The following is an 18,122-nucleotide window of genomic DNA, read 5'->3' as shown; positions in this document are numbered from 1 at the left end:
AATAAACAAATGGGACGTAATCAAACTTATAAGTTTTTTCACAGCAAAGGAAACCATAAGCAAAATGAGAAGACAACCTACTGACTGGAAGAAAATATTTGCAAATGATACAACTGATAAGGGCTTAATTTCCAAAATATACAAACAGCTCATACAACTCAATAACAAAAAAACAAGCAACCCAATCGAAAAATGGGCAGAAGACCTAAACAGACATTTCTCCAAAGAAGACATACAGGTGGCCAATAGGCACATGAAAAGATGCTCAACACCACTAATTACTAGAGAAATGCAAATCAAAACCACAATGAGGTACCACCACACACCGCTCAGAATGGCCATCATTAAAAAGTCTACAAATAACAAATGCTGGAGAGGGTGTGAAGAAAAGGGAACCCTCCTACACTGTTGGTGGGAATATAAATTGGTGCAGCCACTATGGAAAACAGTATAGACGTTCCTCAAAAAACTAAAAATAGAGTTGCCATATAATCCATCAACCCCGGTAAAACTATAATTTGAAAGATACATGCACCCCTGTGTTCACAGCAGCATTGTTTACAATAGCCAAGACATGGAAACAACCTAAATGTCCATCAACAGATGAATGGATAAAGAAGATGTGATATGTATATACAATGGAATATTAACCAGCCATAAAAAAGAATGAAATAATGCCATTTGCGGCAACATGGATGGACCGAGAGATTATCGTACTAAGTCAGAAAGAGAAAGACAAATACAAGACGACATCACTTATATGTGGAATCTAAAACACGACACAAATGAACATATCTATGAAACAGAAACAGACTCACAGATACAGAACAGACTTGTGGTTGCCAAGGGGAGAGTAGGTAGGGGAGGAATGGAGGTTAGGGTTGGGAGTTTGGGATTAGCAGATGCAAACTATTATATATAGAATGAATAAACAACAAGGCCCTATTGTATAGGAACAAGGAACTATATGCAATATCCTGTGATAAACCACAATGTAAAAGAATATGAAAAAAGAATATATATATGTGTAACAATCACTTTGCTATACAGAAGAAATTAACACAACATTGTAAATCAACTATACTTCAATAAAATTTTTAAAAAGAGAGAAATATGACAAGAAAAACAAAAGCTAAACAAGTAAAATTAGGTATGTGAAAGGGGATCTAACCAGAGACATTTATGTTTAAAGTGCAGGACTTCCCCGGTGGTCCAGTGGTTAAGACTGCGTGCTTCCAATGCAGGGGGCGTGGGTTCAATCCCTGGTCAGGGAACTAGGATCCCGCATGCCACACGGCATGGCCAAAAATAAATAAATAAAAATAAAGTGCAAACAATAAATGTTACTAAATTTGAAGGTATGGAATAAATGGGAAAGTAAATACAAAAATGGACTCAAGAAGTAAAAAAGTTCCTATGATCAAAAAGCAAAAACAAACCTTTTAGGGACTGCCCTGGTGGTCCAGTGGTTAAGAATCTGCCTTCCAATGCAGGGGGCGTGGGTTCGATCCCTGGTCAGGGAAGTAAGATTCCATATGCTGCGGGGCAACTAAGCCCACACGCCACATCTAGAGAGGATGCCTGCGTGCTGCAAGGAAGAGCCCGCGCTCCAAAACAAAAGATCCCACGTGCCACAACTAAGACCAGACGCAGCCATAAATAAATAAATATTTTTTTAAAATTGAAATAAACCTTTTAGGTTTATTCAGAGCCTTATTACCTCCCTGAAAAGTAAATTCTCTCAAACTTTCAAGAAATAATCAACTCTAAAGCTATAAAAATGTTCCAGAGCACAAAAAATCATGGACAGTTACTAAATGGATTTTATGGAGCTAGTTTAACTCCGAAATCAAAACACAACAAAGGCTACCTCCTACCCAAAGAAAAGCACACACATGCTTTCAGAAAATTCTAAATCCAAAATTAGGGTATAACATTCAACATTACCAGGAACAATTTATTATTATGAAATGTACAAATACCTAAAACCAAACTGATCATCTAAATTAATGTTCAAAACAATCCAGTGAAATTCAATACCTACTCCTATTAAACACTCTAGAAGCCATAAATCAAAGAATAATCCACTTCCATAGTTGTCTCCCCAGCCAGTAAGTAAATGATAAAACTAATGCAGAAAAAGTAAAAACAGTCCAAATAAAACGAGGAATAAAATAAAAGAGGCCGTCAGGGAAGTCTGACTAATTCGATAAGCCACAAAGTAAAACCAAGAGCAGTTAATTACACCAAAACAAAATAAGTAGAAGTTTAAATGAAGGAAGGAAAATCCCATTTGGAGCAGCAACATAATCGATCCATAAATAAACAAGTTAAAAAAAACCTGAAAGTAGCTAAAACTAATACTAACCCAAAATGTTTAGATCCTAAACATGAAGAGGGCTTCCCTGGTGGCGCAGTGGTTGAGAGTCCGCCTGCCGATGCAGGGGACACGGGTTCGTGCCCCGGTCCGGGAGGATCCCACGTGCCGCAGAGCGGCTAGGCCCGTGAGCCATGGCCGCTGAGCCTGCGCGTCCGGAGCCTGTGCTCCACAACGGGAGAGGCCACAACAGTGAGAGGCCCGCGTACCGCAAAAAAAAAAAAAAAAAATGAAGAAAATTACCCACCTTGACTGAGTTATAAAAGAATTGAAAAAAGGTAGGGAACATACTGTATTTCTAGATAAGCTCACTTAATAACACAATGAAAAATATTTTAAAATATTCCATTCCTGCTATTAGAGTCATACCTTACACATCAGGTTCTAAAGTCAGCCCCCGAAGCCAAAACTGTAAAGTCATACAAGAAATGCTGTACAGCTATTAAAAAATGTGATGAACACTTAGATCAATCAACATGGGGAAATGTCCACCATAAACTGTCAAGAGAAAAAAATAAAACTAAACATGTAAAACAAAAGGATCACTACGATCTCATGTTATATGTGGGTAAAGAGGGTAAAGACATAGATATTTAGACATAAAGATAATCACTCTAAAGTGAGCAGCTGGCTACCTCTGGGTACTGAGGTCACACGATTTTATGCATTTAGAACTTTTGCAGAAAGTACAACATAATTTCTATAAATGTGGTGGGGGGGAGGAGTTTTAAAAAGAAAAATATCAACATTCTATGTTTTGAGGTGGCTGAATGATGGCTGCTTTTTTAAAATATAAATTTATTTATTTATTTAATTTATTTAGTTTTGGCGGCGTCGCGTCTTCGTTGCTGCGCAGGCTTTCTCTAGTTGCGGTGAGCGGGGGCTACTCTTCGTTGCAGTGTGCAGGCTTCTCACTGCGGTGGCTTCTCTTGTTGCAGAGCATGGGCTCTAAACACGCAGGCCTCAGCAGTTGTGGCTCGCGGGCTCTAGAGCGCAGGCTCAGTAGTTGTGTTGCACAAGCTTAGTTGCTCCACGGCATGTGGGATCCTCCCGGACCAGGGATCAAACCCGTGTCCCCTGCATTGGCAGGCGGATTCCCAACCACTGCGCCACCAGAGAAGTCCCCTGATGGCTGTTTTTTAATTGCTTCAACATTTTCTGTATTTTCCAAATTTTCTATAACAATCATGAAAAACAAACCTCTGTGCAAAATTGTAAATGTAAACTACAACATGTTTTAAAAATTCCTTTGGTCCCTCTTGTTCTTTTGTGCTTAATGTGCAAAATTCTCAGTTATTCTCCAACCATAGCATTATTTTGAACCTTAAATTCAAAATTTACCACGAATTGTTCCAATCAGAGAGCAAAGGATGAAAAATCTGAACTGCTCACACACATTTGTTCAAATTAAACAGGAAAACCAAACGTGGTGAAGAATCAGGAAAGGTGTGCGTCCAAAGACTTACCGTAAAGCTGTTGTTGACATTTTTAGTGCTGGACTCAGCCACGCTGGCGTCTGTCAGGTCCACCTCATCAAATATGATCGACTGGAAAGACACAGGGACTGCAGTCAGTGGGGGTAAGGTGTCTCGACCCCAGGCAAGCACTTGAGAACTGAATGAACGCTGAGTGAGTTCACCCTACCTGCCTCTGACAAAGCACCGAGCTCACAGGTATAGCTCAAGACTTTTTTTTAGTCCAGGGAGTTCCCCAGTGATTGCATTAATGGAACCAAAAATATATCCTCACACGAGTCCACCTGAGAGGGCAGGTTCCCGACTGAAGGTCCTCTGTCCTTCCGACTTTAGTTTCTCCACCTCGCACATTTGGGGGGAGAGGTCCCGGCTAAAATAAACAATTCTAGGGGAAGAGAGACTGACCTAAATAGAAGGGACCCAGCCATGAAAGAAAAAAAGGGAGCAGAGCAGAGTGAATCTAGTCCTGGAGAGAGAGACAGGCTCCAGAAGAAGGGCTGGGAACCAGGTCTGAGATGCCCTCCTCCCCATTTTCCTCTCCTCTCTCTCCCAAATCCCCCCGTTCATAGCCCTCACCTCCTGTTTACCTTTCCGTCCCCTCTAGGAGGAGGACTCCATCAGAAACCCCTGGAGGAAACGCTAATAAGCTAGAAAAGAGATTCAGTCTTTTAAGTAACTCCCCCACCCCTCCAACTAAAATAACTGTAAGGGTTTGTCTTTTTTTAATGAAGGATGTGGTCAGAACCCTATCTAAACAAGTTACTCTGTTCAATTTCAAATTTTAATGCACTAACTCACTAGGGATACATCTCAAAATGTAAATTATTCAGATTCCAGATTATTTTTAATGCCGAAATATTAGTATTGACTGCAATACTGATACAAAAAGACTGGTATTCAGAACACCAAAAACTAGGTTTGCAGATACGCTAGTGTTTGAAGTGTGTGACACCACAATCGTCTAAACTGGGCAGTGACTCAGGGACTCTCAGTGGCTCCTCCTCTGTCACTGGCATCTGCCTGGTGATTCTAGCTTTAAATCTTACACACATGGCACATGGGAAGAAGGATCATGGCTAGAAAGCCAGAGGCAATTTCTATTCACACACCAAAAAGCCCAACACACTTTAAAAATACTTTTAGTTAGATTCACAGGTACATACACTCAACTCCAAACTCATCAAGTTGTATACAGTAAGTATCTGTACAGCTTTTTGTAGGCCAATTATACCTTACTAAAGTGTTTTTAAGAAAAAGATACTTAGGCTGTAATAAGAGATTTTTAAGCCAGTTACCCCCGATTTCTCTGAAAAAAAAGATATCTAATGGTAATGTGGTTACTTCTGTGACCTTTTCTCCTTTCCCCATTGGTTACACATGACATTAAAGAAAATGAATAAAAAAATCAATTCATAAGAAATAAAAAATCAGTTCATAAGAAATAAAACATGCTTGAGACAAATAAAACCCAGCACCCTTGAGTATTACAAAACTTGCTCAAAATAACAGATCTAGAGTCGAAGGTTTTTCCCAAGATGAGGACACAGAACCCAGTCTCTCCCTGCAGCTCCTCAGATAGTTTTCTCTCGTTAAGTTTCCTCCTCTGCATCTCACCTTGGCAGTTTTTGCATAGTACAGCGTTCGCCCTCGAAGCTTAAAGTATCTCCTTTTTGATCGTTGGAATGAATTGTTCTGTTTGGTCAGCATCCCCTCTTTGATGACGGTCTGAAAGCACAGAAACGGATTCATGAGCATGTTTTCGCGGTGCCATGCGCTTGTCCACTGACTCCAGTGCATTTGTGTCTCTAATGGGCTGATGGCCTAACAGAACTATTTCACACTCTCCCCAGACCCTGACCTATGGACAGGTTGAGCACACAGCCAGGGGAGGGTGACACAATTCTCCAGGGGGCGATGGTGTGCCAGAGTGGCGGGGGGAGGGGCATGGGAGTGTGTCAGAGGCCCAAGGTGTGCCCTGCATATGCCCCCGGGGCGGGGGGGGTTAGCAGAAGCGGGGCGCAGGACCACCATTAGTGGCCCCGGGCCAGTGCTCTCTCCAACTTCAGCATTTGGTATTTTTCAGCTATTCTTGGCCCCGTCTCCGTGTTCTCTGGCCTCCTGCCATTTCTCAGGATCCTGTTGCCAAAACTGTCGATGTAGGTTGCTATGGGGTTCAGTGCAGTTCCAGGCCTGCCCCCTTGGGCCCTCACCCCTGTTCACAGGCTGGGCATGTGCATCTACCCACACTGTAACACAGAGAAGAGCCACTGCCAAAGTCACTAAAACTCCTCCACCCCCAAAATCTGACCAACCACCACCAAGCAGGAGTTCAAAGACAATCACGAGGTGAACAGCAGTCCACTCAGCTCAGCTCAATTAAAGCCAAGAATGGGGGCATGGCTTCTCCTGAGGCTGCTTCCCGGGCACTTACCAAACGGGAGGAGGGAGCCCTACACACCACTTACAAGTTAAAAGTTCAAGGACCTACCTGATTGTTAGATGCGTTGAACTACGCAGAGCCACTAACACAGTCAAAACTAATAAACAAGGTGCCCTGAAACAAGTGCCTGGCTTCCAGCATCTGCACACACCTCAACAAATGTCCATTCTACACGGAGGCCCACCATGCGATGGAGGCAGAATGTATAAAGTTCTGTTCAAGGACAAGAACATGGGTCCAGAGAAGCTTTTGTTTAATTACCCAATCCCCTACAGCTCTGCACTTTAGGTAACTTTTTAAGTAGCTGTACAAAGCACTTGGGCGTCTGTGGCCACTTAAGACGACATACGATGAAACAAGACACAGAAACCCTACGTCACCCCAATGTGTCAGAGGCAAGAGCAGAAGTCTGTGCTGCCTGGTCCCTCCGCAGGAGTGGAACCTGCGATGCACTGATACCCCCGTAGAAGAATGCTGAAGACAACCCCCTACACACACCACCAGCATCTGGCTGTGGACCAGGACCCCCCCGTGACAGCCCATGCTCCAGGTGTCCTGGGAGGCCGGCAGCACTGCTCCTCCCCTTATCCCTGCCACACAATGTCCTCTTGGAGCTTCCTGGGCACAGTGGGCGGCACATGCCAGCTTGCGACCCCATGCTGGGTCTGATGGAATTTGTGCAGTCAGGGCTGGCCCAGCAGCACAAAGAGCAACCATTTCCAATTCCCTAGAGAATCAACTCTGGCGGGGGGGGGGGGAACAGACGGACTAGTGAGGAACCGCCCTACTCATTCTGTGGCATGCACCTTCACCTTTACTTCTGAGGAGGCCACCCACTGTTCTTCCAGGTAATTAAGGAGAGAGGAACACATCACCCAAGATCAAGGTAAGAGATATGTGCCGATCCAAGGCAGAGAGAAAGTCCCAACCTCTGGTCCCAGGAGCTCCTGCAATACAGAAGGACTGCTAGGTTGTTTCCTAAGATTCTTTTCAGACCCAAGTGCACATGGTGATGCTATTTCAATGTGCTCTTCAAAGACAGGACAGCTGACTGCCCAACGGAGCACACACAAGACGCCTGCTCAGCTCTCCAGGAGAGCCTTTCCTCTGGACCCCGCCGGACCCGCTCACAGACCAAGTCACCTCTCCTCACCCCCAAACGTCTTCCTTACCTCTGCAGAAGAAGTCATCACTTCCACCTCTTTCCCAAATGCAAATTAAAGGAAAATAGGAAAAAAAAGGCACCAAAACCAACAAGCCCAGACCCAGAAAAGTTATAAGAAGTTATCTTTAAAGGATAAATGCTAGAGTATTTTTCTTGCATCTCCCGCTACACATGTCACACATAAAAGAAAAGCAGAATTAAACCAAAATCCACTCTCACACACACACACACACACACACACACACACAAATCTTTCAGAGAGCGGATGAGAGCTGTGATCTTGGGCTACCCAAGGAGAGCTGCTGTTCTATTTATAGAACAACAGTGCTCAGAAAAAGACTCTGGTGGGTTTCAGCGGAAAAGGCTGGGGAAAAGATAAAGACCAGTATTTCTTTGAAGCTTTCTCAGAAACTGCATTTCTTCTCCTATTCACTGCTAGTGGAAGACTATAGATATGCTGCAGAATATTTTTAACACTCAGTCAAAAGCAATGCACTAAAAGTGGTCAAGAAAAGAACACCCCTGACTAATCTGCTGTGCTTTGCATTTGGCAGCCTGTAAGCAGCACCCACAGGAAACTGCTCAGCTGGCAGGGCTCCTCCTCACACCCACCGGAGCAGAGAACCAGAAGCCCAAACCCAGACCCAAGAGGGGCTGGTCGCTTATGCTGGTCAGCCAGGCTCTTAGAATCATTTTGTCAAGTTCTTTGCACAAACAACAGGGCCAACTCTGTCCTTCAAGCCATCCGGGGCACCTTCATTACCATCAGGGACAAAGGACAGATTTGCAACACACACAGGCACTGAGAATCCGAGCGGCAAGTAAGTGGGAAGTGGAGCATGTGGCCCCCCTCCAAACGGAGAGGATGCAAATCCCAAGCTGGGCTGCGGGATGGAAGACGGCAGGGTATTCAGCCTGAGCCAAAGCCGCCCACTGACTGACAGAGACACGCCCAAGCCACAGGTGAGGCGGCCCAGGCACCTGCCACAGGCGAAGCTCGCATCCTAGTCATCCTGCTCAGGAGCAAAGAACGGAGTAAGGCAGCTCCGGAAAGGCCCTTCCAAAGCCTGCAAACCAGTGGGCAGAGAAGCCGAGGTCAGGCCTGCCTTGGGGCCCTGTTCACCAGTCACGGGGGAGGATGACCCCTCTCTGCAAAGGCAGTGGGAGCTCCTGCTCTCACCCTCCCTTTGTGCCCTCCCCAGACAGGCAGCAGCAGTGGCTCAGAGGGCTCCAGGGACAGCTCAGACCAGAGGAGGACAGAGGACACAGGACGCCAGGGAGGGAACAATTCCCCCACAAGGGAAGGCTTCCCAGAACAGGTCTTAGAAGATGAGCAGGGGTCTGAGCAGGCCAGGCAGAGAGGTCCACAGCCTCCTACAGGCTGCAGGCAGAGCCCAAGAGGGCTGGGAAGGTGGGCAAAGGGCCCAGATCACTGACAGCCAGACCTCCCAGTCACAGGGCCCCCAAATCAGGGGGCGGTATCTCAGGATGTACATTTTACTTAAGAAAGATGATTTTGAAAAAAAAAAAAAAAGAAAGATGATTTTGGCCACAATGTGGAGAAGAGGGAGTGGGGATGAAATGAGGAGGCAGGCAGGACACTCCAGAAACTCTTATAAGACGGCAACCGACAGGAGCACCTGGGAGGATGAGGCACAGTCACAGGCATGAGAGCATTTGAAAGAAGACAAACCATAGACGGGGTGAAGGGGATGATCCCAAGGGGTCTCCTGGGGGAGGATGTGGCCTTCGTTTTAGACGTGCTGACTCAGGACGCCGGAGACGCCTGGGGGAGCTGAGTGGAGGGCCAGCAGCAGATAATGCGGTTGGGGCACAAGATAAAGTTTAAGGGGGAGACACCTCAATGAAGTCCCTTATGGGGAAGGAATGGAATGAGAAGAGGCTCAAGGAACTGGGAACCCCAGGACACGAACATCAGGTGCAGAGAGGAGGTGGGAGTCCAAAACGGAAGACAAGAAGGAAGTGGCACAAAACCAGGGGAGCAGATGAGAAAGCACCGAGAAGTCATCGTGGATGACATCTGCTAAGGGCTGAGGTCGAGTGCACGGGTGAGGTCATCAGTGGGGCCCAGGAGAAGCCAGACGAGAGGTCTGTGAGGAGTCACTGAGGACCCGCCACCAGAGCAGACTCTCGACCTGACCCAGGGCAAAGCCAGATCAAAGGGCAATGAATGTGACCCGGATGGGAGGAGGAAGCAAAGATGGTAGGTTGTTTTTTTAATTTGCATGTTTCTTAACTTTTTATGAACTTGGAATTATACTGTACATGAACTTCCTATTCCTTCTGTCCTAATGTGTTGTCAACAGCCTTCCATATTAGTAAATATATTTTTGTCTGCTACAGAGTATTTCACTGTAGTGATGTGCGTGTATCATTCAACACACTCCCACTGCTGGAACATTTAGAACGCTTCCTGCTCAATATTATCAACAAGCTTCAAAGATTAGTGCTATAATGGAATATCCCCACATGTCCTGAGCTACTCCTTAGAGCAAAGTACTAGAAGTAGAACTTGGGGATCCAAGCCCAGAAACAGATGCTCACAGGTTTGAAAGCGTGATGTGTGACAGCAGGCTGGAGGAGAGAGGGACTAGTCGGTGGAGCTGACACATCAGGTCATCTAAGGGGAAAGGTGCATTGGTCCCGTACCCCACACACCACACAGGAATCACTTCCAGGTGGCCTACAGATTCAGTGCAAAAGGAGAAACTTTAAAAGCTTCAGTAGACAATATAGGATAATTTCTTTATGACCTTAGAACTGGAAAAAATTTCTTAAATAGGATTTTTAAAATACTAAACATAAACTATAAGATTGCTGAAACCAACTTAATTCCCACTGAGAAACTCTGGCCATCAGACACCTTATAAAGAAACAGAAGAGAGGGGCTTCCCTGGTGGCGCTGTGGTTAAGAATCCACCTGCCAATGTGCAGGGGACACGGGTTCAAGCCCTGGTCCTGGAAGATCCCACATGCCACGGAGCAGCTAAGCCCGTGCGCCACAACTACTGAGCCTGCGCTCTAGAGCCCACATGCTGCAACTACTGAAGCCCGTGTGCCACAACTACCGAAGCCCGCGAACCTAGAACCCGTGCTCCGCAACAAGAGAAGCCACCACGATGTGAAGCCAGCGCACCGCAACGAAGAGTAGCCCCCCACTCGCCAGAACTAGAGAAAGCCCGCATGCAGCAACAAAGACCCAACGCAGGAAAAATAAACTTAAAAAAAAAAAGTGTTACTTTAAATTTGCACATCACTTGAAATTTTCATGAGCATTTTTATATCTATTTGCCTTCTTAAGAGAACAAACAGTTATGGTCTATGAGACAGACACTAATATTCTGAGTGACAAATAAGAAAACTGGTCACTGAGTAATTTGTCCAAGGTTAAACAGCTAACAACAGACCACAAAAGAAATGTCAGGCCTCCTTACTCTTATCTCAAACCTCCTTCTAAGGTTTAGGAATACCGTAATAAATAAACAGGAAACAACCAGAAAATAATTTGCTCACAAAACACAGGCATGTACAGCATACCCAAGACCAATAGATTATTTTAAACTCTTACTAAGTGAGTGCCCACCGTATCTACCACATAACATACAAGCCATTTTCACCTTTTAATCCTCACGCCGACTTTGGAGGCATGTAGTAATATTCCCATTTTATAGACTAGGAAACTGAGAGTCAGAAGAATTAAGTAACTCACTCAAGGCCACATAGCTAGTAAATGGAAGACCTGAAATTCAAACCTAGAACCTAGTCAGGCCAAAATTATCTGTTGGCAAGTCTATGACCCTCCATCATGAGGCTGTGTCCCTCGCCAGATCAAGAGAGGCCCAAGGGCTATGGCTGTCTTATTGATCTTATTCATCTTAATTACCCAGTGCCCAGCACTGAGAATTCTGAGGAAACTTTCTGCAAAATATCATAAAGGGCTAATATCCCTAATCTATAAAAAGGTTCTTAAAAATTGAGAACTAACAACCTGATAGAAAAATGGGCAAAAAATATGAACAGCCATTTCACAAAAAAATTAAAATAGTACATTTCACAAAAAAAAAATTTAAATGGCCCTTAAATACATGAAAAGATGCTCGACCTAGCTCATAATGAGAGAAAAACAAATTGAAACTAAACTAAACTACTATTCTCACTATCAGATTGACAACAAAAAAAAAAGCCAACACACTCTGGGCGAGACTGTGAAGAAACAGGCTGGTCCGACTGCAGGATGAGGTAAACCTTGAGGACCAGAATCTGGCAAAACCCAGCAAATCAGACGTGCATCTACCCTCTGATCCAGTAAGCCCACTCCAAGGAAACTATCCCACAGACACTCTAGTAAAAATATAAAATGAGGTTTGTGCAAGGATATTTGCTACCAAATATTATAGCAAAAGACTGAAAATAATCCAAATGGTTGAATAAACTATGGTACATTCAGGAAACAGAATACTACACCATTGTAAAAGGAATGAGGAAGATCTTTATACAGCTATGGAATGATCTCCAGATTATATTAAGTGAAAAAAGAAAGGTTCAGAACATGTAAGGAGTATGCTACCTTTTGCGTAAAAAGGATATTTGTGTGTGTGTGTATAGACAGAAATAAAATTAAAAGCAAATAGGTGCATATATTATTTTTAAATTTTCAAACAGAAACAATGAAAGAATAAACCAAAATAATAAAATAATAAAAATGGTTACCTATGGGGAAAGAGAAGGACAGAACAGAGCAGACAGGGGAGGAAGGTACATCATCTTAAAAAGGACTTGCACAGGAGGGCAGCCCCTGCAGGGCAGCAGCACCTAGGGGCACTAACACTGGCCCACCCCCACGGCTTTCCAAGGCCGGCCCCACTTCATCCGCACAACCACCTCCTAAGGGGGGCACTGCCAACATTCCCACTTCACAGAGACAGGCAAGGAGAAGACGGCGTCGGTACCCATGCCGTGCCTGCTCTGTGCCAGGAACTTAGTTCTCATCAGTATTTCATCCAGTCTTCACCACCCTGTGAAGAGTTACTACACCCTTTCACTTACAAAGAAACTGAGGTCCAGAGAGGACCTATGTCTGCAGAGAAGGGTCAGAGATGGGGCTTCAAACCCAGGTGTGTCTGATTCCAACTCTCTCCACACTTCCATATTGAGTGAAAGGAACCCACTCTTCCAGGGTGAGCACATGGACAGACGTGCATGTCTCAAGGCACAGCCATCTCCCCTACCCACAAGGTTGGCCTCTGAACACACGCAGAGGCTCAGTTAAGGCACCAAAGACTCACCCGGCCTCTGTGAGCCTAGACAGTAAAATCAATCTCCCCACGGACCTGTGGAATGAAATGCACACTTTGTTCCAACAAATATTTACTGAACACTTAGTGCAAGCACTGCTAGGAATATGATGATGAAAAAGACAGGACCCTTGACCCTTAAGGAAACTTCATGCTGGTAGAGGGATACTTTTACAAAGTAAAAGGGACCCTTAGAATTTGCTTTTTAAATACTCAGAAAAAAGCAGGGCTCAGGGCTGGGGATAGATGACACAAAAAAGGTGCAAGGCTGACAACTGTTTGGACTGGTGATTAATTAAACTCCTCTCCCTACTTTTGTGTATGTTTGGAAATTTCCATTACAGGGGTACAGACAGGGTGCTCTGGAAACACAGATGTGAACAAAACACAACAGAGGCTTGAACGCAAGGCCTGAAGCTGCTACCTCTTAGGCTAAAGCCAGCCACTGCCTTACCGCAGTTTCCTGATCATTCAATCCCCGCCAGAAGGTGCTATACAGAGCGGAAAATGCCTGAGAAAACAGCTTAGACACTGCAAAGGGCTTAGACACAAATGTAAGACAGTACCTTAACCATCATTACTCAAATTCCTCTTCCCTGGGCACACGCTCAACCCGCTGTTCCCTCACCCATTTTCAGACATTAGGTGGAAATAAAGTCTAGCGTTACACAGCCCAACTCGGGGCTAACGGGCTTCCTGGAGGTTACTTTTTCTTTACTTGAGAACACTCAAGAGTCCAGCCACTGCTAACACCTGACACTAACATCCTGAGATAATATCCCTCCAGTGTGTTTTCAGTATATAAATAAAACAGAAAAGTGGGGTTATATAATATACAGATTATTTAATAACCTGCTTTTCCAAACGATACATTGTGACCAGATCTGCTTTTATTTTATGTTTTGTTTCTCTACAGCCTACTTCTACTTCATTTATTTAGATGCTTAAGGACGCTGACATAATTATGAACAAATCTAAGAAACTGAGTGCTTCATATATCAAACTGTCTCAACCAAGCTAAACTGTACCTCATTTACACCAAGACCTTGAACTCTCTGCTTACATAAGTTTGGATTTATTTTCAACACAGGAATTAAAAGTTTAAACAAATGGGAACATAACTAAAATGTTCCACATAATATACACATTTATTAGGATACTATGAAATTTAAATCCTATGTTTTCACAAATCTGGCTCCTTAAATGTAATCTGTTTGACCCAACAGTTCAAACTGTTCAGCTGTGTCTTAGGACATTCCAGAGAAGCAACTGAGGGCAGACTCATCTCCATCTTCTACTAACACACAGCATCCGTGGCAAGACAGACGCTCTTACTGTAAGGAATCTTCAATTGAAGGGTAACATGTTATGCTTTTTTGTTTTCTTTAGTATAAAATAATAATGCTCATTTTAGAAAATGCAGAAAAGAAATAAAAATAATCCCAACTGCACCACCAGCACGATCCCTGACATCAGTTTGGAAACTCTCACCTCCTTGGCACACAGCTGAACGTCTATACACACTGCCGCTCTGATTTCCCGACATCACAAAGTACTGTCCAAAGTACTGTTTTCCTTCATCACCTGAATGGCTGATGAGGCCAAGGGCAGCTCCTTGCTCTGCCACTTCCCGGCTGTGTGGCCTCGTGCTGCTGGGTGCCTCAGCCCCTCCACGGCAACCTTCATGCAGTTGTGAAGTTCGTAAGACCACCCACGCACGGTACTCAGTGTAGGACCAGCACCAAACAGGTGTCAGCTAATGTCATTAACTCACTGAGTTGTTAACCTGAAGTGTTTACGGGTTTGCAACTTTTTATATTTAATGGTGCAATAAACATGTTGCCCATGATGCTTTTTCATATTTAAGATTAGTTCTTCAAGGTAGGGTCCCACCAGTGGAATTACTGGGGCAAGAGTTTACAGTTTCTTGGAGTTTTTCACTGTGTCACCAAATCGCTTCCCCAAGTGGTTATACCCATATGTGCTGCCAGAGGGCAAAGCAGCTACAAGGTTCCTATAAACAGCAAAATCCCAGCTCATACACAATACTGGTTAAATACAAAAAGACACACAGAACATATTACAAGTAGACTGTAAAAAACCACTTAAACGATTAGACTCACACCTCAGTCTTGACAAACCTGGGTCCTCTTAAAGTACGTGAAAACTTTGAGCCACCACAGAGAGAATGGCGATAAAGAACAATTTCCCAGACTTCCTTTTCACTCGCTTCTGAGTACTAGTCCATCTTTATCAAAGAGTTCAAATACAAAAACTATCAAATGGGATTGGATTTAAGGAGGTGAGTATTTATTTCACATCTTCCCAAACCACAGAAAGAACTGAATTCACTCTCAAACGTGAAATGGAGAAGAGTTCTATGGCAGTAAAAATTCTGAAATGCAGATATTTCCTTTTAAACCCTTTAAATGTGTAAATGTATTATAATCATCCATAACAATAATTCTACTAAGAACCACTTTACTGAGACCAATCCAAAATGGCTGGGACTTCCCTGGTGGTCCAGTGGGTAACACTCTGCGCTCCCAATGCAGGGGGCCTGGATTCGATCCCTAGTTGGGGAACCAGATCCCACATGCATGCCGCAACTAAGAGTCCGCATGCCACAACTAAAAGATCCCGCATGCCACAACTAAAAGACCCCGCATGCCACACAAAGATCCAGCACAGCCAAAATAAATAAATAAACAATAATTTTTTTAAAAAAATGGTCAAGACTACCAACCAATCCTAAAAAGTTCATTAGCTAGTTTTATGTATTAGAAGGTATAGAGCTTCAGAAGCAGAATCCAGTTGAAAAAAAGAGGCCCTCTTCAACCAGCGGTGCTGGGACAACTGGATACTCACATGCAAAAGAATGAAGGTGGACCCCTACCTCACACCATATGGAAAAATTAACTCAAAATGGATCAAAGACTAAACATAATAGCTAAAACTATAAAATTTCTAGAAGAAAACTTAGGCGTACGTATTCTTGACCTTGGATTTGGCAATGGTTTCTTAAATATGATACCAAAAGCACCAGCAAAATAAGAAAAAATAAACTAGACCATCAAAATTAAACTTTTACGCATAAAAGGACACCATCAAGAGTGAAAAGACAAAATCCTCAACAAAATATTAGCAACTGAATCCAACAACACATAAAAAGGATCCTACATCCTGATCAAGCTGGATTCATCCCAGGTTCACAAGGATGGTTCAATATACACATATCAATCAATGTGATACACTACATCAACAAAGGAAAAGACAAAACCCACATGATCATCTCAACAGATGCAGAAAAAGCACGTGATAAAATTCAACATCCATTCATGATAAAAAAAAATTCTCACCAAAGTGGGCATAGAGGGAACATATCTCAACATAATAAAAGCCATTTACAACAAACCCACAGCCAACACAGTACTCAATGGTGAAAAACTGAGTCTTCCCACCACTTCTATTGAACATAGTACTGGAAGTCCTAGCCACAGCAATCAGATAAGAAAAAGAAATAAAAGGTATCTAATTGGAAGGGAAGAGGTAAAACTGTCATCATTTGCAGATGACCTGATACTACATATAGAAAATCCTAAAGACACCACACAGAAACTATTAGAACTGATTAAATGAATTCAGCAAGGCAGCAGTATACAAAATTAACACACAGAAATCAGCTGCATTTCTTTACACTAATAATGAAATATCAGAAAGAGAAAGTAAAAAAAAAATCCTTTTTAAAATCACATCAAAAAATAAATAAATAAAATACTTAGGAATAAACCTCACTAAGGAGGTGAAAGACACATATGCTGAGAACTATAAAACACTGATAAAGGAAACTGAAGATGATTCAAAGAAATGGAAAGGTATCCCATGCTCATGGATTGGAAAAATTAATATTGTTAAAACAGCCACACTACCGAAAGCAATCTACAGATTTCATGTTAGCCCTATCAAATTACCTGTGACATTTTTCACAGAACTATAACAAATAATCATAAAATGTATGTGGAACCACAAAAGACCCAGAATTGCCAAAGCTATCATAAGGAAAAAGAACAAAGCTGGAGGCATAACCCTCCCAGACTTCCGACAATACTACAAAGCTACATTAATCAAAACAGCATGGTACTGGCACAAAAACAGACATGGATCAATGGAACAGAACAGAGAGCCCAGAAATAAACTCACACACTTACAGTCAATTAATCTTCAATAAAGGAGGCAAGAATATACCATGGAGAAAAGACAGTCTCTTCACCAAGTGGTGTTGGGAAAGCTAGACAGCTGCATGTAAATCAACGAAGTTAGAACACTCCCTCACACCATACACAAAAATAAACTCAAAATGGCTTAAAGACTTAAATATAAGACATGACACCATAAAACTCCTAGAAGAGAACATAAAACTCCTAGAAGAGAACACAGGTAAAACATTCTCTGACATAAATCATAGCAATGTCTTCTTAGGTCAGTCTCCCAAGGCAAAAGAAGTAAAAGCAAAAATAAATGAATGGGACCCAATCAAACTTACAAACTTTTGCACAGCAAACAAAACCATAAAGAAAACAAAAAGATGACCTATAGAATGGGAGAAAGTATTTGAAAACAGTGTGACCAAAAAGGGCTTAATTTCCAAAATATACAAACAGCTCATACAGTTCAATATCAGAAAAACAAACAACGCAATCAAAAAGTGGGCAGAAGACCTAAGTAGACATTTCTCCAAAGAAGACATACAGATGGCCAACAGGCACATGAAAAGATGCTCAACATTGCTAATTACTAGGAATTCCCTAGTGGTCCAGTAGTTTGGACTCCATGCGTTCATTGCTGAGGGCCCAGGTTCAATCCCTGGTTGGGGAACTAAGATCCCACAAGCTGCATGGTGTGACCAAGGAAAAAAATAAAAAGTAAAATAAAATAAAACATCGCTAATTATTAAAGAAATGCAAATCAAAGCTATAATGAGGTACCACCTCACACCAATCAGAATGGCCATCATTAAAAGGTCTACAAATAATAAATGCTGGAGAGGGTGTGCAGAAAAGGGAACGCTCCTACACTGTTGGTGGGGATGCAAATTGGTGCAGCCACTATGGAGAACAGTATGGAGGTTCCTTAAAAAACTGAAAATAGAGTTACCATATGATTCAGCAATCCCACTCCTGGGCAAATAACCAGAGAAAACTCTAATTCGAAAAGATAATGCACCCCAGTGTTCACAGCAGCACCATTTACAATAGCCAAGACATGGAAGCAACCTAAGTGTCCATCAGCAGATGAATGGATAAAATGGATAATAAGAACCTGCTATTTAAAAAAATAAATAAAATAAAAA

The 18,122-nt window shown here is 43.0% G+C and overlaps 1 protein-coding gene across 19 annotated transcripts in view; it reads right to left on the bottom strand.

Moving 5' to 3' along the window:
* DGKD (diacylglycerol kinase delta) overlaps positions 1–18,122 on the bottom strand; it is a 117,104-nt gene that overhangs the window by 81,399 nt on the left and 17,583 nt on the right. For all 19 annotated transcript variants that reach the window (XR_004482440.2, XR_007478577.1, XR_004482441.2 and 16 more), the window contains exons 2-3: positions 5,467–5,577; positions 3,844–3,924 (exon numbers count right to left, since the gene is read on the bottom strand). Coding sequence is in view for 15 of the 19 variants with exons in the window: in XM_033424967.2 (XP_033280858.1) it covers positions 3,844–3,924; positions 5,467–5,577 (192 nt within the window). In the remaining 4 variants the exon portion in view is untranslated. The remainder of the gene's footprint in view (positions 1–3,843; positions 3,925–5,466; positions 5,578–18,122) is intronic.

This window comes from Orcinus orca, chromosome 7 (genome assembly GCF_937001465.1).
Source record: "Orcinus orca chromosome 7, mOrcOrc1.1, whole genome shotgun sequence".
NCBI lineage: Eukaryota > Metazoa > Chordata > Mammalia > Artiodactyla > Delphinidae > Orcinus > Orcinus orca.
The sequence above is the reverse complement of the archived record's forward strand: the minus strand, read 5'-3'. Positions and strand labels throughout refer to the sequence as shown.